The sequence below is a fragment of the Leptonychotes weddellii genome, chromosome 1, assembly GCF_054177405.1.
Source record: "Leptonychotes weddellii isolate Sample4059 chromosome 1, ASM5417740v2, whole genome shotgun sequence".
Lineage (NCBI taxonomy): Eukaryota > Metazoa > Chordata > Mammalia > Carnivora > Phocidae > Leptonychotes > Leptonychotes weddellii.
This window is the reverse complement of record NC_138369.1, coordinates 108,888,398-108,914,848: the sequence shown is the minus strand read 5'-3', so window position 1 is coordinate 108,914,848 and position 26,451 is coordinate 108,888,398. Positions and strand designations below refer to the sequence as shown.

The following is a 26,451-nucleotide window of genomic DNA, read 5'->3' as shown; positions in this document are numbered from 1 at the left end:
CAGGTGTGATTGTGGCCTGCGATCTTGCAGGACCTCAACCAGCAGGAGCTGGGCTGCAGCTGCCCCCTTGGGTGGCACAGGAACATCATGCCCTATGCCACCTGCCTGGCCTCCAAAGGCATTTGAATTTGCAACTTTAGGGATGTGGTTCAGTTCAAGTTTTTACAAAGTAACAACAACAACAACAACAACAACAAAAGCAATCCTATTCATGGCAGAAAAACCCTACTTAAGTCAGAAAGAATTAAAACATTTATTGGGCATAAATATATTACATATACACTACAGATACAGTTAGGTATTACATATAGCATAGTATTTGCAAAATCTATACATTAAAATTGATACGGCAGTTTTAATACAATGTATATGAAATAGTCTAAAATTTACAATACAGGAAAACATACGATTTTTTTTTTTTCCTCCTAAAGTTGAAAAGCTTGGAATGTATGTCCAACAGTGAGGTAAAACATTTTGTCTTTCAATTTAAAGAACTGTGCAAGGATAACATTCAAACACATTCAATTAGGGCACTTTTCAATTTTGACAGGAATACTGAATTACTGTAGCCAACAAAACACAGTTAGAAAATGCCAACATTTCAAGTTGATAAGAACAAGGCAGATAATATGAAAAAAATCTTTTTAAAAAAGTTTTCTTTTGAGACCATTTCTTTGAGGACAAAGGGCGGTTTGCTTCACATGACTGGAATTTCTTGTGCCAGGGATGAGTTTGACATACAGAGCATCGGAAGCCAGACACTCATTCCTACGTATTGCAAAAGGGCAAAGAGATAAGGTTAATGTAACACTTTATTTTATTGTTCGTGTGTAATGGCAATATATATATATAGCTGTGTATCAATGTCACATATACATATTTGTGATAGAAAACAGTGCCAGATGGAGTAATAATTTTTTGACCAAAGGGATGATGATGAATACCAAATCACGGAGAACAATAAAATAAAGTGCAGTCAGCCGGTCGGTGACACACTTCAGCTTTCCGGTGGTTCAACAGGATGGAAATCTCAAAAAAGATAAAGTACTCATAGCAATCTTGGCCTAATGCATTATTTCATTTAAAACATTTCAACCAATTCCAAGAATTTCTTTATAGCAGCAGCTCTGAAGTGTTTCCAAAAAGGGACTTTACCCCCCTGCAAACAGGGATTTTGTACTCCGTTGAATCTTCATTGCTTAAAAAAATGCCTTTCCCCCACACAAAAAAAAAAACCAAAAACACCTGCCTGAGATGGTCTCAGAAAATGCAGGTGCAATGTTATAGTGGGTTGTAATGCACAATTAAGTAGAGGGCTGAGTTTTGGAAGGCCAGAACTTTGGCAAAAAACATATTTACCTTGATGCCATCACTTTGCAAGGCTAATTAAACTAATTATTATAGTCAATAACAAAATACAAAACTCTCTAGTACTTACTACATCAATATAGGCACACAGAATAATTCATTGATCTTAGAGCTTTCTTTCAAGAGATGATTATGGTTTTTTGGGTACATGTAAACGTCTTAATCACTGATAATGGATTTTTTCTTTTTTTTTTTGGCATTTAATGCACTCGATGCTCTTATCTTTTAAAAACACAAGAAAATGTCAGAAGATTGGTAATACTACAGCTGTTGCCAAGGAACAAGACTGACCTAAAATTACAAAAGTATAAAACACACACAAAAAATAACATGCTACAAGGGAAAATTAGTACATAAGTACATTTAAAAAATTTTACAATAAATAAAGATTGCACTGTAATTGGCATTTAAAGTACTGTATGCAGAATATAGTATAAATAAACCAAAAACAAAATAATGTTGGTTTCCCCATGACTTTGGTATGGGAATATTATAAGCTAGTACAGGATACTGCATCTTAAGACAACATAGACCAAGCACAAAATCGCTATGATCAAGAAAAACCAAGTAGCAAAAATATACAAAAACAGAAGCAGGGGGATACACTGTGTCTGTTGCACCCTTTTGGAATATATTTGCACCTCCAACTCTTAAATGTCCCTGAGGTACGCGAACATTATGGACTTCATATAAATAATCCAATGACTTTGGGTTAAAATTGATTATCTCATGACTCAGAATAAACATGCAAGAGTAACACTTTGCACTCCAATAGCACCTGTTGATCAAGGATCTCAAAGCACTTACAAACATTAGAATCCCCATTTTATTTTATTTCATTTTATTTTTAATGCATGGGAAACTGAGGCACAGAGAGGTAAAGTGACATGTTCAGGTCACGCAGCAAGTTAGTGACAGATCCAGGGAGGGAATCTAGGCTCCTTCACCCCCCAAACACCCTGTGCTTACCACCAAATATCATTCCCTCTCCACACATGGCCAGGTCAACCCCACAAAAATAGGAACTACAAATTAGGTAACTCTCTTTTGGGTTTTATCAGTTTTTATCCGCTGTTGGATTAAGATGATGTGCACTGAATTAAGGTACTGAAACTCAAATCACTTCATTGATACCTCACAGAACAGCCTAACAGCAAATCTTTCAAAAACAATGAGCTGACATGTAAGAAGACTGCTCACAATTAGTGTAAATCACGGACAATGGGCAGAGGCACTAAACTGTCACCAGTTCTCGTCATATAACTCTGGTCAAACATAACAGAATATAATAACTCTAGTGATTAGATTAGAAGTAGTTATACACAAAGACAAACAAACAAGTTAAAGCAGCTTTTAAAATAGCTGAACAAGGAAACAACTATTGCACAATGCCCTCTTAAAGTTACTGCTATGAATCGCTGGGGTAAAATCGACAATGTTCCATAATTTATAGGTGCATTTTGGTTACTTGATTTCTTAGACAGGCAGCTCATAGTGTTAAAAATCATAAGAAATACAGATTATTAAAACATTTTAAAGTACACATTTTTGATTTAAATGAGCTAAACAGTTAAATAACTGAGTGATGGTCGTTTAGGGCAGCCTTATCTGAGTGAACACATCTTCTGTACGTTGTTGTTGCGGTTGTGGTTGTGTGGTAATATACTCTGACAACACTGAAATCCTAGACCTGTAAGGACACACACTGTGATTCATGTTCACAGAGACAGATGATCAAGACAAAAGAAGTGACTGGTGAATATAAATTACTAAACCGTAACATGGAAGAAAAAAAAAATTAAAGGCTTGCAAAAGACATCAATGAAAACAGAATAAAGGCAAATCTGAAAATTTAAAAGAAAACATAAAGCTAGCTTTTGGTATCTGGTTTGCTTTTCTTCTTCTTCTTTTTTAAAAATCCAGTTTAATCTCTTCCTAGTTTTGCATTTCAAAAAGGTGCACCAAAACACTGATTTTTTTTTTTTTCTAGCTAAATCTGTAAAACAAGAGAAGTATATAAATCAAAGAACAGAAGGGCTTAAAAAGGGGAGTATCTGAATAAATGTGTGTATTAAAATGTGTAGCATTAAATTCATACCTCTAGTTTTGTTGGGTTTGTTTACTTCATTAAGAAGTACTGTAATATAAAGGCAAATAAAATGGACAAAGTTGCAAAGCCAACCACAATGAGGGCTGCAAACTGTTCATCAGTAGGCATCATGCTCTTCATTTTGGGATCGTCTGAGCTCCCCGTGTCCCCTGTAAGCATGACCTCGCTTCGTTGTAATACAAAAGCTGCAGAGGGGCTGAACGCTCCGCTTAGCTCCTGAGAGGTGTCTAAACAGCGGCGGCACACACACACGCGGAACCGGTAGTCTGTGTTGGTCTGGAGGCCTGAGATTTGGAATGTTGCTTCTTCTCCCTTGTATACCTTCAAGGACAAACAAGAAAGTCCTGGTCAATTAATCTGTAACAACACTGTGGTTTCTAACATAGTAATCTGATAAGCCAGGTCCACCAGGCCCCCGGTGTTTACTCCATAATAACCAGAATAACAAAACTTTGGCAGAAACCCTGAACAAACAGAATACAAAATCCAGTGACTGGAATTGCAGCTGACTTAAGTAATAAACACCTAATGAAATTTTAAGAGATTTGGCTGGTGAATAGTTAAACAAGAAAGTAAAATTAACTGAATCTTCCCTGTAGGAGTGGCACTGAGTTAGTATCTATAAAGTGCTTAAAACAGGCCTGGTACACAGTCACTATTTAGAATTTTAAAACAACTCCAAATATATTACTAAAACACAGCAATTAAAAGTCATAGGCATAAGCATTTTCAACCTGGCTATAGGCTACCTTAGTAAAGCTGTTAATTTTGCCCATTAATACAAATCCCCTAGAAAATAAAGTATTTCCAATGATCTCCACTTTGTCTGAAACACTTGCCAGCTAGAGAGTTAGTGGGAATCTGCAAATGTTGAGTGTTTTTAAAGGCTGGTGTGCAAACTTCTACCCTAAAATGGACATGCCACCAGTGAACACAGAGGCACTGGCCACGCCTTTAGTGTTGGGCAAGCAAAGATCTCGGTTTACAGAAGGGACCCAACTTCCAATGGTCACTTGGTATTTAGCCTTTTCTTAAGATGTTTCCTCCCTCATTTTCAAACTTCACAGGGAGACTTTGTCGTATTTATTATACTTTTGTTTAGTGCCTGAGTGCCAGAAAACCAATTCTGCCTGTTACTTATGCTGATCCAGATTCCTCATTGCTTTTGCTATTCCTCTGTAAGATTTTTAAGCATGCTCCTCCTGGTGCGTCACCCTATTTCTTTAAAGACTGTAGCAACAGCATTAGCAACTGGAGTCACAGAACTGGGCTGGAGCAACCAAGTATGAAAGAGCTGTAAGAAGACCCAGACCACTCCTTTCTTATTGTTCCAATGATGAGTTAGTTAAATGGATGGTTTAAGACGAGCTTGCTGTCAGTCACGGTGATTGCCCCAACCCACACACCACCAACTATTCGAGAGTTCCACCTATAACCATGATGGAACTCTTTATGAATTATTTCCCAACATGTGAGTGGTCTCAAGAAAACAGTGGTGTACATTTTTTTTTCTTTAAAGAGATCTTTTAAACTGTGAAAGTTCTTTGCTTTCTTAATCTAGATTTAATTTCTTAATTTTAAATGCTCAAGGTGCTATTTTCTGAGAAATGTCTTTTCTTGGAAACCGTCGGGACCATTCCTGAAGGGAATGATTTGCAACCCATGGGACCAGTATACCAGTTTGATAAAGAAGGTCCCTCCACACTTGCCATCTGAGCTGTGGTTTCTTTCCTGCAACGTCCCCGTAAACAATCCATTCTGATTCTATGGTGATAAGTTAGCACTTGTATGTTTACTGAGTTGGAGAGAAGCTGCCATCTAAGCCTTAGCTGCAAGATTTCCTGCTATACCTCTTTTATCGATTCTTACAGAGGTCACACTTCTTGAAGTATTTGTTTGCACTTATTAAAGGTCGAAAGACTGTAGCTGTTGGAGCTCTTCTCCTCTGTGCAACCCTGGGAGAACTGGGCCTGGTCTGACTGGGAGGCACTGGGCAGATCCTTGTCAAGCATGGGAACTGGAATCAGGATCCCAGGTCTAAGTCCTTGCTCCGTTATTTTCTAGGTTTGTGAACTTAGGCAACTAGCAGCTTTGAGTCTTAGCTTTTCTCCTCTTTATCCTGGGGTTCGTTAACAGTACCTAACCTAACACTAAGGGGGTCTGAGGGTTAAATGAGAAACTGGATGTAAAGAGTGCTTTGTGAGAGCAACATGCTGAAGGGAAGCCAACTTCATCAAATTTAATCCTCCTGATTAGAGATAAAGACACTGAGGATCACAGAGGCTGTTAATTTCTTAAGGACTCATAACAAATAAGGGCAGGGGTAGACCCCCGATGAGATCCCACTCTTAAACACCCATGCTCACCATTGGAACCGCCCCAGCCCTGCCTCTCCCATCCCCTTTGGTAGGTCGTGACGCCACCACCTGTCCTCTGCTTTAGTCCTAGTCTAATGAACAGTCTGACATGAGGCCAGTTCTCTTGGCCTGATTTTTGTCTTCCCAGACAGCTCCACTATCTTTCTGGTGTTTCCGTTAAACACCCCACCTTGGTTCCTGCTGTCTCAGGAGGAAAACGCTGCCTTCCCCTTCTGTGGTATGGAAAGCAGTGCCCCCCCTCCGTTTGTGCCGAGCAAAGGCTTGGCCAGCATTTCTGTGGTGTGGCCTCTTACTTTCTGCCATCAAACAATGACCTCATGGCAGAAAACCAGTTAATAACCTATCCCCACAGATGTTTCTGAGACTTTTGGCAAGTGGATATAAATGTTCACTTATATCTGTTTAGATGAATTCTATGGTTTCTGGAATTTGCACAGCTAGAGCTTTTGAAGAAAGCTGGCCCAGAAGTATATTTAATTTCTTAGGAACCCAATTCATGGCATCTTGGAGAGAGACTTCATATTTTCATTTTGATGGCTCTGCTCAACTCTAAATTCCCTGGAATGAAGATCTCTGAAAATGTATTTAGAGAGCAAAGGAATGCTACTTTTCTCGTACCATTTGGCAAAAAGCTTAATGAAGGAAAAATGAGTACCTAACTGAAGGGAACTTCCTTAATGACAAGTCCAATTAAAACGTAGGCTTCAATTTGTAAACGTTTTTCTTTTAGCCATTCTTGTTTTAATTGGAACAGCTCCCCCCTTGTACAAGCATTACCAACACAAAAATCTTAAAAAAACAAAACACGATACACATATTGAGTGTGGGACTGTGTTCCATTAATGCCATAGCAACCAGCACCATGGAGAGCCTGAATTAAGTAGATGCTCAGTGATGTTCTCTAATCAGAACCCTCAACGACTCAAGAGGAGATATTCTTACCCCACAGTACTTGAAAAGACAGGATGATTACCAGAAACAAGTAAACATGAACATTAAGTATGAGAACATACACCCAAACCACAGAGGCAACAGAAGAGGGTTTTTAGTACAGGGGGGCCGCCACCATTGTAAAGAAATAGAATCATTAACAGTAAGTTGTTTTCAGTGTATTGATAGAAAATACAGCGTTTCTAATATATTGTAGAAATGGTCAACAATGCTTTAAAGCCTTTTGGATTAATTCTTAGCTAAGGAAAAATTAAAACAATCCCAATACCACCCCCTTTCCTGTGGATTCTGGTCCCTGAGGTTTGACCTACCGGATCTGTTTTGGTGGAAACAGTCACAGCCAAGGGGGTCACCAAACTATAGGCTCATCCTGTCTGCACACAGCTGAGCCTCCACTGAAGTGACTTTCCAGGGGACCGTGCAGCTCTCCACCTCGGGATGGCAGGCCGCGTGCCCTGTGTCCCTTTATTTTCATTCATTTTGACAGGGGCACCATTATGGGTTTTTCCTCCTGCCTCAACCCAATTTAAAAGGCATGGCTCCACTTAAGATTGTCTTTATTGAAGTAACCAATCATAATATCGCAAGATGTAGATAAGCAATATTATTTTTATAAAGACTATTTCTGTTCTTGATTTGATGTACGATATATTTTAAAGTAACTGTGACATGTTTATTCCAAAGAGGAGGATTTAAAGTAATACTCAGATAACTAAAATGAAGAATCTGTGACCCTTAATTCAGAACAACATGCTGTGGAGTTGGAATCCTTTACCCCAGCGAGTCTTTTGGGGAGGACCGCGGGGGGCCTGCCTCTGGGCCAATGCCTGCGTCTCTTGATTAACGTTGCCCCTCTCGAGAACCGCAAAGGGGGACATAACTGCACAGCATTGTCATTTACACAGCCCATTCTCACTACTAAAGGGGCGGAAAGCCCACAGTGACTCTGAGCTAGGGGATGAGTATCCCTCCTGGTACAACAAAGCAGCCGAGGCTCAGTGAGGTGAATTAATTCTTCTAACATCACATGACTGTGGGATACCCTCCAGCTCAAGAGGGAACCCACCAACCTGCAAGCCTCCTTTGTAGAGGGTGCAGCACAGGGCAGGCTTTATGGTCCGAGCCGAGGAGGGCAGGTAAGGTACTGTTACTGAACTGTTTCTTGACAGTCTGCTATTTTCACCCCAATGGGCAATGGCCATGCTCTTCTGGTATACGCTGGGTATCCCTCATGGTACAGAGTACCTAACAGTTTCTCAATAAACCAGGGTCCTATACCTGGGCTCCATGAAACTGAAGATATATTTGTCTCATGTATGAGCATTTTTCTGATAGCCTTTATTGGATACTTAAAGGAAGCTAAAATCCGAAGAAAATTAAGAATCCGTAGAATGATGGCTTTTAAATACCCCCATGTTGATCTATTATTTTGCTTTGGCAAAGTTAAAGTCCATGTTTCAAGCAAAACATCAGAGAACGCTCTGGTGCCTGCCACATTTGCCTATAAACCTAAGTCTGGGAAGCAGAAAGACCCTTCCTATCATAGGTGATTTTTTTTCCCCTAAGTTACAAACACTTCCAAATCCACCCCACCCTGAAGCTTACTCTTATCACCACCACATGTATAATTAACTCTGTTCCTTTGAAACTGCCTCTTTCATGCATGCAAGAAACATTTACTGAGCGCCTAACTACGTGCCAGGGCTGAGAAAACAAAAATGAGGAACACAAGCCCGTATGCCAGTGGATCCTGTCTGATCAGTGCTGGGATGGAGGTACACACAGTGCTCCCTAAGAGCCCGCAGCTCTGCCGGGTATATGCTCAGCAATAATTACCTCCCATTTTCTTCTGCTTTGCTTCTACGTATTCAAAGCCTGTTATCTCTGGACCGTAATTATTTTAACCATCTCTTGCAGCCATAATATAAATAGGTTTCATTCCCTATTTCATGTCCAGAACAAGTGAATGAAGAACTCAAAACATCATGTTTAAGTTAATGCTTATTGAATAGGGAGAAGCAAAAAAACTCAGTACAAATTATTCCTGACTCAAATGTGGCTTTTTATGTACTACTGCCCACCTTAATCATTTCTTGGTAAATGTAGTAAACACATGGTTATGTGAAGAATGCTAATCCCCGTCTACTGAGCCTGCCCTGCGTGTTATGTTTTCATGTATTTCCAAAAAGAAACTCAGTTATAATTACAATAAGAAATTCTGAGGTATACACGTGTGATTAGGTACCATATTAGAAGTTATATGTCCATGAGTCTAAATATATAACATTAAACAAATAAAACATTAAAGAAATCTAAAGATATTAAGTAATCTCTACACCCAACATGGGGCTTGAATTCACAAACCCGAGAACAAGAGTTATGTGCTCTTCTGACTGAACTAGTGGGGGTCGCAAACAAATAGCTGATTAAAAACAACCAACCTGCTGATAAAATCTAAACTACTGAATGAATTTACCTGTGTTTTAGCAATGCTTGCAATGTATAGATATTGATCAAATAATGCTGCTTTTTCAATGTCCAACAGCAATCACTACCTTTTAAGAAGCAGAACATTTTTCTAACAGCAGGTGAAAAAGTATGGTATGTGGAATATAACGTTTTTAAAATAACAATGATGAACATGCAGTGAATGTACTGTTGGGACATGAATCGTTCTTAAATGTTAAACGATATGCTGTGAAATTCTGTAACATTTCATCTTTTCACCATTATTACATTGCTATGGAACAGGACAATGCTGCTGGCGTTAAGATGACGAAATCCGGTGCGAAAAACCCTAGGCTCTCTATCTGAGCTGAGACCCTGCAACCAGTCCCATTCTTCTGGGAAGCTGAAACAAACATGTGAAATTATTTACTCTGAAATGGGATACATCTGCTAAAATGAGACTGGAAAGTGAAACAATACAAAAGCGTTTTGCTCTTAAAGAGGAATGATGGAAACTGGACGATGACATCATCCACTGATGTTAATCAATACTTGGTAGATGTCATAGTTAAAAATAGGTTTTTGCAAAATGTGGTTAAAGCAATTCATTCTTTTATCTGATTTTTCGTATTAACAAAGTACATGAAATGTACCAAAACTTTGTTTTACACATTTGCGAGTATTCTTTATTATTAAATAAGGAACATTAGCCAGCAATTTAACAAAAACTCTGAATCAAATTATTTTCTACCTGTTTGTATCTGAAGCCTCTAGAGCTGAACAGAGAGGTCTTTACAAATTATGCTAATGTTTCAGAAGACAGTTTCTGAGTTTGATATACACACATGCCTCCATTAAAAGTTCTGGTAAGGAATGGACTTCACCTTTCCTTAGGGTAATGGTATCATATCCTGATTTCACAAAAATAGTTACTAAGTTCCCAGAAAGGTAACAGAAACTGATGGGGTATCCTAATCTTTTGTAGCCAGTGACTGATAATCTGTAGTGTTGGAAGAATTAAGGATCAAAAAGTATTGTGAAAATAAGAAAACCAAATTCTTTATCTGGCTATATTCCAGTTACATTCTCTCTTGCCTGGGTGTATCATGTGATCTGTAAAGCCTTGCTGACTCAAATTATGGTTCCTGGAGCAGCATGACCTGGGAGCTGGAGCCCTCACCCCACACCTACTGAATCAGGTCTGCATTTGAACAGATTCCCTGGGGATTCCCCTGCACAGGTCTTTTTTGGGGGAAGGGGCAGGGGCAGAGGGAGAGAGAGAATCCCAAGCAGGCTCCATGCCCAGCCCTGAGCCAATCCCACGACCCTGAGATCACGACCTGAGCTGAAATCAAGAGTCAGACGCTTAACTGACTGAGCCACCCAGGCGCCCCTCAGCTCAGGTCTTGATCTTAGAGTTGTGGGTTCAGGCCCTGCCCCTTAAAAAAAAAAAGGTTTCAGTAGTCAGGCTGGAACTACTTCCCCTCTGTAGTCAAACCACTGGCACTTTGGTTTTCAACTGCATAAAGATTTTGATATTTGTAAGCATCACGGCCAGTATCAAATACAAATACGGAATTTAAAACTCTTTATAAGGTCATGCTTGAGAACTGAACATTTAATACCTCCACAGACAAAATGTAAACTAGGGCTTATATCAAGAGGTACACGATAGGCAGTTTTTGTGATTGATTTTAAGAAATATGCCGCTCACCAGTCACTGAACCGCTCATGGCGAGAGGCAAAGGACTGGACTGATAAGCCACACACGTGCCATTCATACTAGTTCTTACCTGTTTGTACTCAGATTCTCTTCCAACCAATACCTGCAGGATGTAGTTGACAGGGTCACCTTTCATTGGTGGTACCGTCTCCCATAAAATTTCACATGAATTTCCTTCCAACTGTGTTACTCGAGGTGCTGAAATACAAATCCACATATCCAAGCTCAAAATTCAAAGTTATCACAATAACCGTCAACATTTTGGTAATATTAGAGTGGGAGAGTGCTTGTGTCCGCTCTGAGAGGGGAGTTTATTTGCCCAGCCTCCTATAAAACCTGCAGGGCACCCTTTACACAGAGAAGATACTCCATGACTAGTAAGCTATTGGTGAAAAAAATCCTTTGCTCATTATCCTATTAATAACTGCTTGGCCTGGATTGCATTTTTGTTACTTTTTTTTAATTTTTAAAAATTTTTTTAAAAAAGATTTCATTTATTTGAGAGAGAGAGAGAGAGAGTGAGAGAGTGCACACATGAGCAGGTGGAGGGGCAGAGGAAGAGGGAGAAGCAGACTTCCCGCTGAGCAGGGAGCCTGCCGTGGGGCTCAATCCCAGGACCTCAGGATCATGACCTGAGCCAAAGGCAAACGCTTAATCGACTGAGCCACCCAGGCACCTCATGTACTTTTGTTATGTTTTCAATAACTACTCAGCATGTTCTATATGCCTGAACTGGAGACTTTAGAGAATGCAAAAATAGGGACTGTAAACCCTACTTTCAAGGGAATTAAGATCAAGTTGAGGGAAGGGGCGAGCAAGGTAGGAGACAAATCCAAAGAGAAACATAACGTAAAGGAGATTAAACGGGGGTGTCTGAACAAAATAGGAGGGACAGTCTGATCTGTGTGAGAGTCTAAGGAAGGTTTGAGAAGCACATGACATGTGAGATTAAGTCCCAGAGAATGGCTAGCACTGAGAGAAAGCCTTTAAAAATCAAGTTATCTCCTATTTGTATTTTTTTTAGTTCATTTTTCACCTACTGGACTTATAATTCTGTTGTTTTTTTTTTTAAGAATTTTTTTTTTTTTTTAAGATTCTATTTATTCATTTGAGACAGAGAGAAAACACAAGCAGGGGGAGCAGCGGAGGGAGAGGGAGAAGCAGGCTCCCCGCTGAGCAGAGGGCCCAAGGCAGGACTCGATCCCAGGACCCCAGCATCACAACCCGAGCCGAAGGCAGACATCTAACTGACTGAGCCACCTAGGCGCCCTCATAATTCTGGTTTAAAGGAAAATTATATTAGTTTGTAGTAAAGCATGTAAAATGTTATAGAATTTTAAAATATTTTTTTCTCACAGCTTATGCTATATCTCTACAGCTTAATTCAGTACTTCAGATTTTTCTACTTTGTAACTAGAATGCATAACTCTTCTCTGAACCCCCTTACTCTATAAATTCTTTAGAGGCAGTGGATTCTACTTGCGATTCTGCTTCAGAAAAATACTGCTTCAGAATACTGCTTCAGAAAAATACAGGTTTTCTTAAAAATAAGTTGCAATTAGTTGGCCAAAACTCCATGCAATTTATGGAAAAAATAAGGGACCCTATCAGACCAAACAGCCCTCCAGCTAAGACAACAATTTCCTGAACCAAAACGGTAAAGGATCTGATCATGCGGCGGTGTTAGGAAACTGTCCTTCTGAAGAAAATATACATGAAATTCAAGTGCTTTCAATTCAGTGTTCCACTGTCCATGAACTGAATCTCCACCAACACACACTTAGAGAGGCAAAGGGAGTGTCGCAAAGACTCTTGATGTTTGCCAGCTGGTAAATGCGGCCAGCCTTCCTTGTCACAGCAAATCTATGAGCCCCAGTGTGTTCAGGAATCTCTTCTGTTACCAGGCGAAGCTGTACCGAAGGACCGGGCCATTTACTACCCACGGGGCGCAGCGAGCCCTTGCATGTGTTCACCATCTGTCCTAGGTTCGTAGTCACACGAAGAAGCAATTGCCAACGAACTTCTGGACTGCTGAGGGGAGGGAGCTACCATAAAGTACCCTGAAAGGAGCTAGAGGAAACCTTCACAGAATCCAAGCCAGACCCTGACCCTGACCCGGAGGTCTCTTACCCTCTGCGATGGACTCCGCCCTGGCTGTAGCTGACATAGCTCCTCCACACGGAAGCACACATGGCCTTGCTCCTGGGGCCACACATCTAAAGGACCTTTTCTCAAGGTTGTGCTCATCCCCCTGGCCACCCAAGTAATATACAGCAAACCCTCGCTTTTACCCAGATAAAACCTAGTTCAGATAAGCTGCCGGTGTCCATCAGCCTCCGGGCATTTTGGGCAGCAGCTGGATAAAGGCACCAGTGTGGCCCACCCTCGCAAAGGCAGCAGGGACCTTCACTGGAATCATCCTCTTGGGGAACAAAAGGGCACAGGCTCAGGAAGCCGTGAAAGAGCTTGGGGGGAGGGCCCTACTGCTGTCTGCCCATCCTGCAAGTTGGCTGTGCATCATGGGGGCAAAGGCTCACCGGACCCAGTAGAGGGAGAGCCTGGGAAGGGTGGCTTTGGCTCACTCCCTGTCCCCACAAAGGGACGGGGTCAACTAGTCACTGGCAAACCTCAAGACAAATAGTCAAGGAGATGAGAAGAGGCCACGGCTGCTCTTTTTTCAAAGGCACCTCTCCACAGTAAGGGCTGCGGCCAGGGGACAGGCTGATGAAGTTGCCTGGCAGGTCAGGCTCCGGGCACCAGAGTCATCTGAAGATGGACACCAACCTCTGCTCCTCCTGACAGTCTCTGGGAAGGGAGATTCTCAAGCCCTCCATGGTGAACTGTCGTTAAGTGCTATCAACACCAAGAATTCACCCTCATTTCTAACCCAAAGCGTGTCTGTCACTCGGTGTGGTCCTTTCCTTTGTCCATCTCCTGTGGGGATGAGGCTATGACATTATTTGCAGTAATTACTTATACAGACCTGAGGAAAGGCTTTTCTGCAGGGAACCCGTTCCCCAACCTTCTCTTTCAGAAAGTTGTTAATGATTCTATGTTGCCGATATTAGAAATATCAGAAGAGTGTATTTAAGGTCAGAATCAAGCCTCCTACTCCAAGTTCCAACATTTCCTTACTCTCACAGAAGAATGTGCCAGAATTCACTGCCTACAAACCTTTGATGGTGGGGGGTATGCATTTGGTCGTGCTGAAGGTATAAGTTTCTGAGAAGGGCCCATCCCCAGCCTCGCTCGATGCCTGGATTCTGAAGGAGTAGCATGTGAATTCTGTCAGTCTCTGGACTTTGTAGGTGTGGCTGGGTCCTCTGTAGATGGAAATAAACCTAGAGGAAGGAACAGAATCCATTAGCCACCTGAACTTTTATTAGTGACAAGAAATTAATTATCACTGGTAACTGACCTCCTTCTATATACGAAGCAATGAAGTTAATGTTAACTGGGCACCTGAAAAATACAATGTCCTCTTTACCTGGATTTTCCAAATAACTGAGGTTTAGCTTGAAAACTCCTTCAATTTTAACCTTTGTCTTTGCAAGAGCTTTCAAAGCCCCTTTCCCAAACTAGTAAGAAGACATTTAAGATTACAGATCTTTGAGAAAACATTTTTTAAAAGAAGAAAAAAATACTTAGAATCCTCTATCAGATTAATCAAAATAATGGAAAAGCAGCATAGGTAAACTGGACAGCTTAAACTGGCAGCTTCTGGATCCTTCTCCGATCGGAACCAGGACTATTTTGTACTCTGCTAATTATTATCTCCAAGAGGCATAAGTGTAGAAGGCATGAAGACAGAAAATAAAGGCCTTCATGTTTTCAAGCGTTTTCCCTCAGGGTCTTGAAAAATTTGTATTTTTACAATGAAACTGGCTTACCTAGAACTAGTATATACTATCATTGTTTGTCTTTTTATAGTTAAATATAAAATTTTGGAAATAGCTGCCCCCCAATTATCCAGAATTTCTGCAGATTTGGGCCTTGAATCCTGCTGGCCCAGGGATGTTTGGACCCACTGCCAGTGTCTGAGGACAATCTGCCGTCTTCAGATACTGCTGGAAGTGGGTCAGATAGAATCACAATTTAGAATGTCTCGACTCTTAGGCCAATTTGGCCTAAGGGGTAGGCAGGATTTATGAATTCATTTAGCAAGCATTTCTTGAACATCTGCTGTGTGCCAGGCTCTGTGGCTTCGAAGATGAATGAATAAAACCAAATCCCTGTGGGCTGGCTGGTCCTGTGTGGGGTCAGAGTTTCCTGAAAGCAGCAGTGTCTCCCTGGGCCAGAGAACAGTCCCTCTGGATGGATGGATGGGTAGGTCTAGAGATTAAACAACTTTTTTAGAAAACCTCTCCGAGTCAAGACGTATTTTAAAACACCCACGCACTCATCAGCCTTCACAATTGAGTTCCTGAGCCCTAGCCATTTCACTATTTAATGTTCCCTCTGCTGTGCAAGGAACCTTTTACTGAGGGCTGAACATTTTCAATTTCAGGGAAAGCCAGAGTCCACTCTGAAATCCACAAATACCATGGCAACCTGTCCAGTGCTCTCGACACATTACCACCTTAATGAAGATACCCTTGCTAATGCTGGAGGCAAACAGCTATTCATTAACCCGGTCTCACCTAGGCCAGAATCTCTGACCAGACTCACTGCCCTTGGTTGTACCACAAAATGGAAGTCACGGTTTAAGAAGTAAACGTGTTACATCTTCATTACAAACCTGCAATAAAAGCCTGGTTTCTGGAAGAATTTGGGGAGAGTTCCTAGCAATACTCCTGCTTCCCTGCCATGCCCTGCGCTCGGGAGACTGTTTCCTTTTGAAAGTAAGGTCAATACATCTACGCGGGCAGTAGCACTCACAGTCATAGAGAAATGGACTGAAGCCGATTCAGGACTCTAATTTGCTAGTGTCATCTAAATTGGGCAAACAGCATACATATCAATTTTCAAATACATCAAAATCTGCTTCTGGACTGTTATTTTTCCCCCCCTTTTTACTGTTTGGCTCTTCCACGGCTGTATTTCAGTTCTTAAAAATTGCATCCCAATTTATAGAAGGCACTGTGGAAATAGGCACTAGCAATGAAGGACTCTGAAATTTCACCATTACAGCATTTGTTTAAGTCTGGGAATAGTGTTACTTACAAAAAAGAGGCTACATTTGCTTTCAGAAAAAAGCTAGAATGAGTCTGAAGGAGACATTCACCCACTGGATCTCAGGTTCAAGTTTACTCCCCCCTTTCATTCAGTGACGGTGGATTTAGGCAGGTGCGGGAGGCCCACCTTGTAGCTGGCATTTCCCTTGGAGAGGAAGTTGGGGGCTGGCAGCCTGGTGCACCCAGCAGAAGAGCACTGAGAAAGGGGTCGTTCCTTCTTCCTCCAGTCTTTTCTAGAATAAGCATGTGTCTGACTGGTCCTTTAATTTAGCCCTCTGTCTACTTAGGCAATAATAAATCATGACTGCCCTGCTTTGTCATGCCATACTCCCCTTAGAAAAGGCATGGGAAGGAATTCTAGGGGGAATAATGAAACTGGATGGGGCTAATTCCTAGGTCATGTAATTAGCCAGGTACGGAGCCCTCAGTCAGTGGAGGGAGGACGGTGGGCATGTGACAGGCTCTCTCCTGAGTCAAAGGGGCATGGGGGCGGCGAGGGGAGACACCAGGAATCCTAGCAGCTTTGGGGAGAAACATTCTGAAATAGCTAACAGGGCCAACTCCACCCCAAAGACCCACTTAGAGAAAAAGGGGTGTCCTGTCTTCGTGGGGCCTGCGTCCTAAGGCGGACGCACAGATTCAAGGTCAGAAGGAGCTGAGCGATGAAGCAAGACAGTTGCACTCCTGCCTTCTGAGGACTCCTCCCCACACCCTCATTCTGATGGGTGACCGAGAGCCACAGGGGCCACTAAGACAGAACAAGTCTGCCAAGGATTTTAAAAGTTCATACATAAGTTTATCTCTGTAAAGGTTTCCCGTACCCTCCTCCTCCTTGAGGAAACACAAGGCAGAGCAGAAAGAGAAGTGCAAGGAGGAGATCGTGGGGTGAGAAAAGACAAAGACTGGGCATTCACACTTTCTAATATGGAAATCATTGACCAGTCGTGTCTAATTTCATGCTGCTTTACTTTGAACAAAGAAATGTATTAAATGCATAAGTCAATGGATTCTAGCTAAATGCTCCATATAAGTCAGCTTGTCAATCAAAAACCCAAATCCTTCATAAAATCTCACCTTTCCATTTTAGGTCTCTGGAGCCATGACCTTCCTGTGTTAACAGCCAGCTTGGCACTTCTAATCTAACTTTAAGGGTTTCAAGAGTCTTAATTTTGAAAACCTTAAGGGCTAACACTAGTTGTATGCTTCTTCTACACCCACCCCCAATACACTCTTTATAAATGCGGCTTCCACGAGCAGAACGGGCACCGAGACTAGGAGCCGCCAGCAACTTATTTAGCCTCTCTGTGCCTCAGTTTTCTCCTCTGTGCCATAAGGGTTATCATGCCCCAACCTCCCTCATGGCACTACGGTCAGGTTTAAATGGTTAACAAAAGTGTTTAGCTCGGTCCTGACCTGTAATCACCACTCCACAGGCGCTAGTCGCAACTATTTTACAGTGCTCGGGTTTTTAACAAACTCCCCTCTCCCTCCTGAGAGACCATCTACACCCCCACCGGCTAATCCTAAGGTTCTTTTCTTTTCTCCCAGGTGGAGAGTTGGCTGTGTGGGGACAGAGGCCGTCCTGTAAGCCAGGCTTCACGCTGGCCGGAGGCGTCAGCTGTGGGGCTCCCTCGGGGAGCCCGTTCACCCTCGGCACTGGGACCCCCAGTGAAATGGGGCCAGGAACGCCTCCCTCACAGGTCTGTGGTGGGATTCGGTTTGAGAGCTCATGCAACTGCCCCAGTCCCTACGCAGAGCAGGCCTTACGTAAACGTCATGGATCCGCACCTTCTTTCTGTACGTGTTGACAGTGACTTCTGTTTCAAATAAAGGCCAACCCAAACAAAATAGAAAGCTCACAAGCCAACAAAGAGGAACAGGGTCCCTCTCTTACCACAATTCTGTAATTATTTTCTGTCATTCCAAGAGGCAGGAGAAGAAAGAATCTTCTTTCTTTGGAGCCAGTGATTTATGCCAGTTGCATGGTGGCCTCTCTGGGAGGCTCCGGAGGTGAACACCCTGTGGCTAGAACCACCCGGGCAGAGATTAAAAATATTCATCAAATATTTGTTTTACAAAGGCCAACCACATTTTTTTCTCTTTCCTAAATCTCTCTTTTTTTAAACCACCCTCATTTTAAAATTCATTAATAAGTCAGCCAGAGGCCTTTGGTGATAGAATTAAACATATGCTGTGTGTCTTAAGACAGCAATTGAAGGCTACACATTTTAAATGCAACCAAGGATCCAGCCCTTGGAGCACGTCTTTGCCATGACAAGAGCACAGGAGCCATCCAGCTCTGCTGATCCCTCTCCCTCCCCTTTTATTTGGATTTTCCAGGGTCAGTGCTTGGGTTCCACCTGTGTTCATGTACTACAGGGTCTGGGACATGAGTCACTGCCGGAGGCCAATGGGAGTCCTACTGTCTTGAAGGCCCTGAAACATATCACTTCAGTGTGCAGTGCCCCAAACCTGGGGAAAGGGAGATCCTTGGAAGGGGCAAAAAAAGTCAGCTGTGAAGGGTGGAGGATCTGGAGTAGCCGGGGTGCCTATCTAGTCAAAGGATGGTCAAAAAACTCTCACCAAGACCTCAATCCCTTGATTTCTGAGGGGGAGAGGGTGGCTGGGGCAATAAGGGATCCATGATGGGGAGATGTTCCGATGCTACAGAAACATGATGAAATATGTATAACCAATGGCACGGTTCCTGGAATATAGCACGTGCTCAGTAAAGTCACTGAGTAATTTTAGTGTCCGTTCAGGCTGAGCCATATGTAGCCACAGACACCCCTGTGGAATCATAGCTGCTTAAAAGTCATCCTGGAGCTGTGGGCCCATACTGGCTTTGCCTCTGAGGGGGTCTTCTACTCTACTCTCTACCCCTGCTGCCCATGGCCGCATACCTTGGGTGGCATCAGCCCCATGACCCAGGGCTCCCGAGAAGACCAAGAGAACAGGTGTGGGAACACCCATAGAACTGCCCCACTGGCTCAGGAGCTGAAGGCACAGTGGGTAAAAACAATCACTGTAGTCCACAGACTTGAGTTTGAATTTGGGTTCAACAGCCTGGTGCTCATGGGCTCTACAGCCACGTACGCTATTTCCATCTGTGTAAAATGGTGTGATAACAGGGCCTCCCCTCAGAGGCTGTCGTGAGAATCAAATGGGATGATGCAGGCAGGACTTGTTACCAAATGCCCAGCACTTGTGGTAATACTAACACTCATGTTATTGATAACAAAACACCAAGGTTTATGAATGGTTTACCTGTTTCTCAACGTTGGAGAAGCCTGAAGGATGCCCCCAGAATGGCATCCCTTCCTGATACCCCCTTAGGCTTTTCTGAGCCGGAGAGAAAGCTGTGCATGTGAGTACCCTCCAACCTGTCCCGGTGAACCCAGGCCAAGAACTGTTGCTGAAGGTACATGAAGATGGGAGCCACGGGTCCTGGACCAGTGCTGCCCATTCGTGGAAATTGGGGCATTTTTACCGAGGGAAAGGAAAACGGGAAGAAATGTTCTCTTGTACTAAAAATATTTACTTGGAAGGGGAAACATAAACAAGGCAGAAGGTTGGGTGGGTCACTGAAAGTTTACAGTCTAAATGAATTCTTTATGGCTCTGCCTCCAACTTGCCTCAGCACTGACCGCAGTGTCTTGAAACTGACCACTTCTATGGTAACAAGCACATGTGGGTTTTTTAACGCTGCCAATTTAACAGTGATTTAAAACAATGTTCTACAGATCTGTGAATACAAAATGATTCTGCTTATTCCATCTGCCTATTGGAGTGCCTCCTTGGTTGGTACAAAGATGTACAAAAACCTTGGCCACAATGCATAGGCTGTTACCTTCACTATGAACTTGGACAAGCTGATAAGTCTCCAGGCTGAGTTTCCAGACACTTGGGATAATAATAGCTGTCTCGTTCACCTGGCAGGAATTTTTATGAGAGCTAAATGAGAGGACCAAGTAAATTCTACAATTTCTTATTAAATATACACTAAGAAGGCAAAGCAACAGATTCTTGACATTTTCACGAAGTTCTAGGGGAAGGCTGTATTTTAACCTCAGCATTTTAGGTTTTAACACATTATGAAAGATGAAGATTTTTTGCAGTGAAGTGCAACTGAAGGAAGAAATTCAGACACGTTGCATCTTTGAATGTTTATTTTAAATTATTTTAGAGTAAAATGATATGTAAAGAATTCAATTTTAAAAATCTATTTCCTTGGGTGCCTGGGTGGCTCAGTTGGTTAAGCGACTGCCTTCGGCTCAGGTCATGATCCTGGAGTCCCGGGATCGAGTCCTACATCGGGCTCCCTGCTCGGCGGGGAGTCTGCTTCTCCCTCTGACCCTCTCCCCTCTCATGCTCTCTCTCTCTCATTCTCTCTCTCAAATAAATAAATAAAATCTTTAAAAAAAAAAAATCTATTTCCTTAAAACAGTTCTGTTTCAAAAAAACAACAACAACAACAAAAAAACCCCAAGAATGCCCTGGATGGCTCATAACCTAAATCCACAGTAGAAAAATGAGAAAACACTAAGGTTTTTGTGTTTACTACCTTGTTCCTCCCTTGTAATCCCTAGGCCCATTACAGGCTAACAGGAGAGCTCATTTTTTTTTTTTTTAAAGATTTTATTTATTTATTTGAGAGAGAGAGATAATGAGAGACAGAGAGCAGGAGAGGGAGGAGGGTCAGAGGGAGAAGCAGACTCCCTGCCGAGCAGGGAGCCCGATGCGGGACTCGATCCCGGGACTCCAGGATCATGACCTGAGCCGAAGGCAGTCGCTTAACCAACTGAGCCACCCAGGCGCCCAGGAGAGCTCATTAATGTTAACTCCTCACAATGATCTACTCTGCTGACCTAAAATGGCCTCTAGTCCACTAACGGCTGCAAATGGCACATTTCCAAAGTTGTTCCACAGTATCACAAATCAACAGCTGTTAGTAAGCTCAGCGCAGCTATATTCCTTAACAATGACATGTCACTGCCTTTTTTCTGAATTTCCCTGGGCCACATAGGCTATGTGTGTGTGTATGTGTGAGAGAGAGAGAGAAAGAGAAAATCTCCTACATTACTGAAGCCATGTTTGGGAATGGAGGATGTTCAAAACAGGGATGGAGAGGATGTGTCCTCACTCCACCGAGAACACGGAGTCCTGTCATGTCTATGCAAAAGCAGATGGAAGCAGATGGCATCATGTGGGGACACCTGAGGCAGGGAAGGTGCATCTCTTAGACTGGCTTTGATGTTGGTGAGTCCCATTTGCAGACTGAGCACCCACATGCCAAGAATTTCTGAAAGACCAGTGCGAAAGGAGTTCCTTTCCTACCTCCACGTTCTCGGCTGCATATGTGCCTACTGGCTCGGGAGTGATCCAGCCCTAATACTTTTTAGTTAGGTTTCGTTTCAGGCTCCTTTTTGAAGAAATAAAATGTCAATAAAGCTGCCAATGAAACTCTACAGAGAGTAAAAGAAAATTCCTTTTTTCATTTTTTTTGTTCAAACTGTATTTTGCTATTGATACGTTAAAAAAGAAATTTATTAAAAAAAAAAAAAAACTATCTCAGGATGAAGACCCCGAGAGCCTTGAAACCTCCCATTCTGCTTTCTTTTCAAGTACACGCAGGGACTCTCATCTTCAAGGATACTCTTCCAGAGTCCTTCAGATTCCGTTTTGTCTACTTCTATTTTAACGGGTTTGCCTCAATCTTACCTGATTTAGGAAAAAAACGCTAAGAGAAATGCAATCCAATTCCATTCTATTTATGTTTAAAGAGATAAAAATTCTATTTTCAAATAGAAAGAAAAAGAACCCTGTAATCTGAATTTTTACTTCTGGTCCAATTAAGACCATTGGTTCATTTACCATCACTTACCTCCGCCTGTACCTGACATTTCAGCCTGCAAACTGACTAAGCCAGCAGTACTCTTTATTCTGTAGGCTTTTTATGCTTTTCTAAGATATATGAATGCTTTCCTCCCATCAGTCAAGGACTGGAGACAGGCATCATTAGTTCCATTTTGTAGAGGGATAAACTAAGGCAAAAAGAAGGTAAGGCACATGCCTCTAGCCATCTAGAAACTCAGTACCAGATCTGGGATTACAGCAGAGACCTGACACCCCTGTGGAGAACCACAGTTGCTTTCTGCTGACTGAAGGTAATATGCAAGTGTCATTAATCCAACAAGGGTGATCATGTGTATCAGGACTATTCCAGAGAAACAAAGGAAACCAGTATCGAGGGTCTCTGTGGGCCCTGAGCTAGTTGCCTTACATCTATTTAATTCAACAATATGCTTTGAGAAATAGAAAGCAGGATTTGTTCCCTAATAAGCATACATTAGGAAAGTTCACTTCTCCCGCAGGGCTCATACACCCCGGCGACTTTTATTAGTTGCCTACTGTGTATTTTTTCAGGGTTTCTTTGTATAGATTATTTTCTGTCCCTCTCTAACAGTAAACAGTCATATTGTACACATTAACAAAGCCCTCCCATTTTGCCTGATGAAGGGAAAAGTGTCACAGGTGTAAGGGCTGAGTTAAATGGAGAGCAACTGGTAATTATCCAGTCTATTAGAGCCCTCTACCCCATCCCCCTTTTGCTGGAAATACACTGGCTTTAAAATACATTGGCTATCTGACTAAACCTGAACAACAGATTCGCCATAAATGCATTCCTGGAACTTAAGTTCCTCTCATCTCGGTGCTGTGTACCATTATCAGAAACATGGACCCATGAGGGTCAGGAGGTGAATCAGCATCAACTTAAATTCTGTTAGGGCAGCATAACGTTTCATTTCAGTAACACAGACAAACGCACCTTCAAAATCATCAGTACAGCGTTACGATCTTAAAATGCATGAGCTGATCTTGTTATTCTAATCCCTGTATTAGGTTAATGCAGCATTATGAAAATGTTTACTTTGGGTGTATATTCTTCTTGCATACAGAGGAACCAAAGACATTCAGATCTTCTGTGCTAGATTTGCTAAGAATAATAGACTTAATCACTATACGGTCACGCCAGTATAATTTTTGTTTTTCTGCTGAAATTAAATAAAATCTCTTGTGCTGTCTGCTCATTGTTTCCCATTAACTTATTTTCTCAGCAAGATAAGTTCCTTATAGGTAGCCACATACTTCAAAAGACTTAGCACATTATAGTAATTCAGGAAAAAAATGATGATTGGGTGATTATAATCTAACTGCTAGGGAATACACTTGGCCCTATAAATATAAAGCACAGCTTTGAAGCTGCTACATCAATATGCAGTCAGTGACCTTGGACTGGGAGCCCTGTGAGTCAAAAGCTTGAATACATGGAAAACAAATGCCTTCTTCATGGGGCAAAATATTTTTTAAAATTTTCAAGTCCAGGTGACCCAGATGAATTCTAGGTTGATTTACCTGGAGGCAAGGAATTTGGGCAAGATGCCCTTTTGGGATCCCTTCTGTTTCCATGAAATAGCCCCAAGCTTAAAAAGAGGCACGTGTAAAAGAACGAGAATAGAAAGAGGCATTTAGTTGGGAGAAAAATCCAGGACACATTTCTGTGTTTTGGAGGTTGTATCCTTGGTTTCCACCCGATCCTGAGTCTTTATCACTTGCCTCCAACCTAAGGCTCTTTTGCATGAGATTATAAGATTGGGACCCTTTTAAGACGCACTCACCCTATTTATTATCTTCTCTAAGAAGCCTTCTCTGCTCATTTAATTTTAAGCCTATAATCGTAAGTTGAAATCACAGTAATCATTAAAATTAAATTCAAGTCAACTCATCAAAAACAACCCATTTTTGGGCGTCTGGGTGGCTCAGTTGGTTAAGCGACTGCCTTCGGCTCAGGTCATGATCCTGGAGTCCCGGGATCGAGTCCCGCATCGGGCTCCCTGCTCGGCAGGGGGTCTACTTCTCCCTCTGACCCTTCTCCCTCTCATGCTCTCTCTCATTCTGTCTCAAATAAATAAATAAAATCTTTAAAAAACAAAAAACAACCCATTTTTTCATCTAGCTGGTGGAGGGCTTTGGTAGAAATGCTAGCAGCATAGAAAATATTTCACTTTTTATTCAAAAACTAAATAATGTAGATAAAAGCTCTCAGTGTTGTACTTTGTAGGTGCTCGATGAACAGAAGTCTCCTTTAGGAAGTTTGGAAATATATTTTTGGGCCAACATTATACTTAGAAATCTCTGGCTCATTTCAGATTTGATTGAGAGGTATATAAATAGATGTCACAAACCAGCAAAGTGCAGATGTAAAACCTTAGGGGTTTGAGACCTTAAGTGGTCACGCTTAAAGAAAGTTAGTATTTGGGGTACCTGGGTGGCTCAGTCAGTTGAGCGTCTGCCTTTGGCTCAGGTCATGATCCTGGAATTGTGGGATAGAGCCTCGTGTTGGGCTCCCTGCCCAGTGGGGAGTCTGCACTCACTCTTCTTCTCCCTCTGCCCCTCCTCCCTGCTTGTGTTCTCTCTCTCTCTCTCAAATAAATAAATAAAATCTTTAAAAAAATTTATCATCTTATTTGTCAAAAGCAGAGACTAAGGGGTGCGTGCGTGGCTCAGTCGTTAAGCATCTGCCTCCGGCTCAGGTCATGATCCCAGGGTCCTGGGATGGAGACCCACATCAGGCTCCCTGCTCGGTGGGAAGCCTGCTTCTCCCTCTCCCACTCCCCTGCTTGTGTTCCCTCTCTCGCTGTGTCTGTCTCTGTCAAATAAATAAATAAAATCTTTAAAAAAAAAGCAGAGACTAAGATATGAAGAAAAAGGAGATAGCATGCTCTAATCATTTGCAAAAGACACCCTTTGGTAAAGGATGTAGCTCACGAATGATATATAAGGTTTCAGTGCTTTCAGGTGAAAAAGGTGACAAGGGACCCAGAGTTCACCTTCTAGTGTAGTCTAAGGTAGACTGATATTTTAGCAGCCAAATCAAGCCAACTCTTTAATTTTATAATTACCGAGCATGGAGTTACTAATTTTCGTTGTGCTTCTGTCGTAAACGTTTTAAGACTAACATTACTTTCCTAGCTGACTAGGACAGCTGGACAACTCACACTTCGGTAGCTCTCCCTTTCAATGCCCCCAGCGCCTGGTGAGTAAAATAAACCAAAACCACAATTAATCTACCTCTGGTTCTCACCTTGGCCACAAGCAGGACATATAGTATTTTTGCCACATACTAATAAGAACTTATTAGTGGTTAACGCAATCAATGCGTACACTAGGAAATATGTGTACTTTTCCCAAAAGTAACAACTGGAAATCACTGTGGCGATGAGTTCAATGAAAAATCTGCTCCTTGAATGATGACACTTACTTTCAGTTGGACAAGCCAGGTGAAGTCCTAAAGAACCTCGAGGAGACTAGAATGGACAAAAACTATGCTAATCACAAGAATTATAATGTATCCAATGCAGATGATTTCTCCTTAACCCTCATGAGTCAAGATCCAAAGTTAAATAAAGGCTTGGATTTAAGGGGCCAATCGATACAAGAGTTCAGTTTCAAGTCACTAAGGAAGGTCATCTTCAAACTCAAATTAGGCGAAGTTTCATCTTATTAAATCACAGGAAAATTATTCCACAAACAGAACGAGAATTTATTATGCTCTATACTCCCATCACTTTAGTAACTTTGAGAGCATTGACAAATCTAATTTAAAAAAGATAAATTTGGACTCCAGATCATAAAATTAAGAAAAATACTGTTCCTAATGGTAAGTTTTCTTAAATTGCCATTTAAATTTAGGCAAGTCATTTATTTGATTAACGGTGCCATCTTGGGGCCTCCCGCGCTTTTTTAATAGCATGAATTGATTACTAGATTCGGCACTCTCTTCTGTCTGGCACATTTAAATGTCTCATGACAGCTTACCTATTTAGATCAGTGTTCATGGCACTTTTGTTCTGAGCATCTGTACAGTTCTCCATACGAGGTGCCCCCCGGCAGATGCCCAGCACAGGGCAGGCCTGCAAGAGGATGCCCACAGCCGGTTTGGGGCACAGCTGCTGCTCTCCCCACATTCCTCGAGGTAACAGTAGAGGCAACTGCATGAGGAGTTAGGCAGCCCCCACTCTGATCCCAATTCTGCAACCACTGTCAACATCTTTGGACCTCTTTTTCTAAAGCAGGACACGACTAGAAGACAACTCTCTAATGAAGATTCTCTCTACCACCAAAGGAAGCCAAAAGCCCAGGGAAAAAACAAAGGCTCATTTACAAATTTCCCCAACTGCTAGCTTTAAATATTTATCAGGATTTCTGTTAGTCCATAATTCTTGTTCTTGCCAGCCC

At 42.0% G+C, this 26,451-nt stretch overlaps 1 protein-coding gene across 2 annotated transcripts in view; it reads right to left on the bottom strand.

The window, feature by feature from the left end:
- Window positions 1-234: 234 nt before the first annotated feature.
- The window catches only part of FNDC3B (fibronectin type III domain containing 3B), a 326,828-nt gene continuing 300,611 nt past the window's right edge, over window positions 235-26,451 (bottom strand). For both annotated transcript variants that reach the window (XM_081829673.1, XM_081829674.1), the window contains exons 24-26: window positions 14,153-14,319; window positions 11,049-11,176; window positions 235-3,799 (exon numbers count right to left, since the gene is read on the bottom strand). In XM_081829673.1, the coding sequence (XP_081685799.1) occupies window positions 3,488-3,799; window positions 11,049-11,176; window positions 14,153-14,319 (607 nt within the window). In that variant the 3' untranslated portion in view covers window positions 235-3,487. The remainder of the gene's footprint in view (window positions 3,800-11,048; window positions 11,177-14,152; window positions 14,320-26,451) is intronic.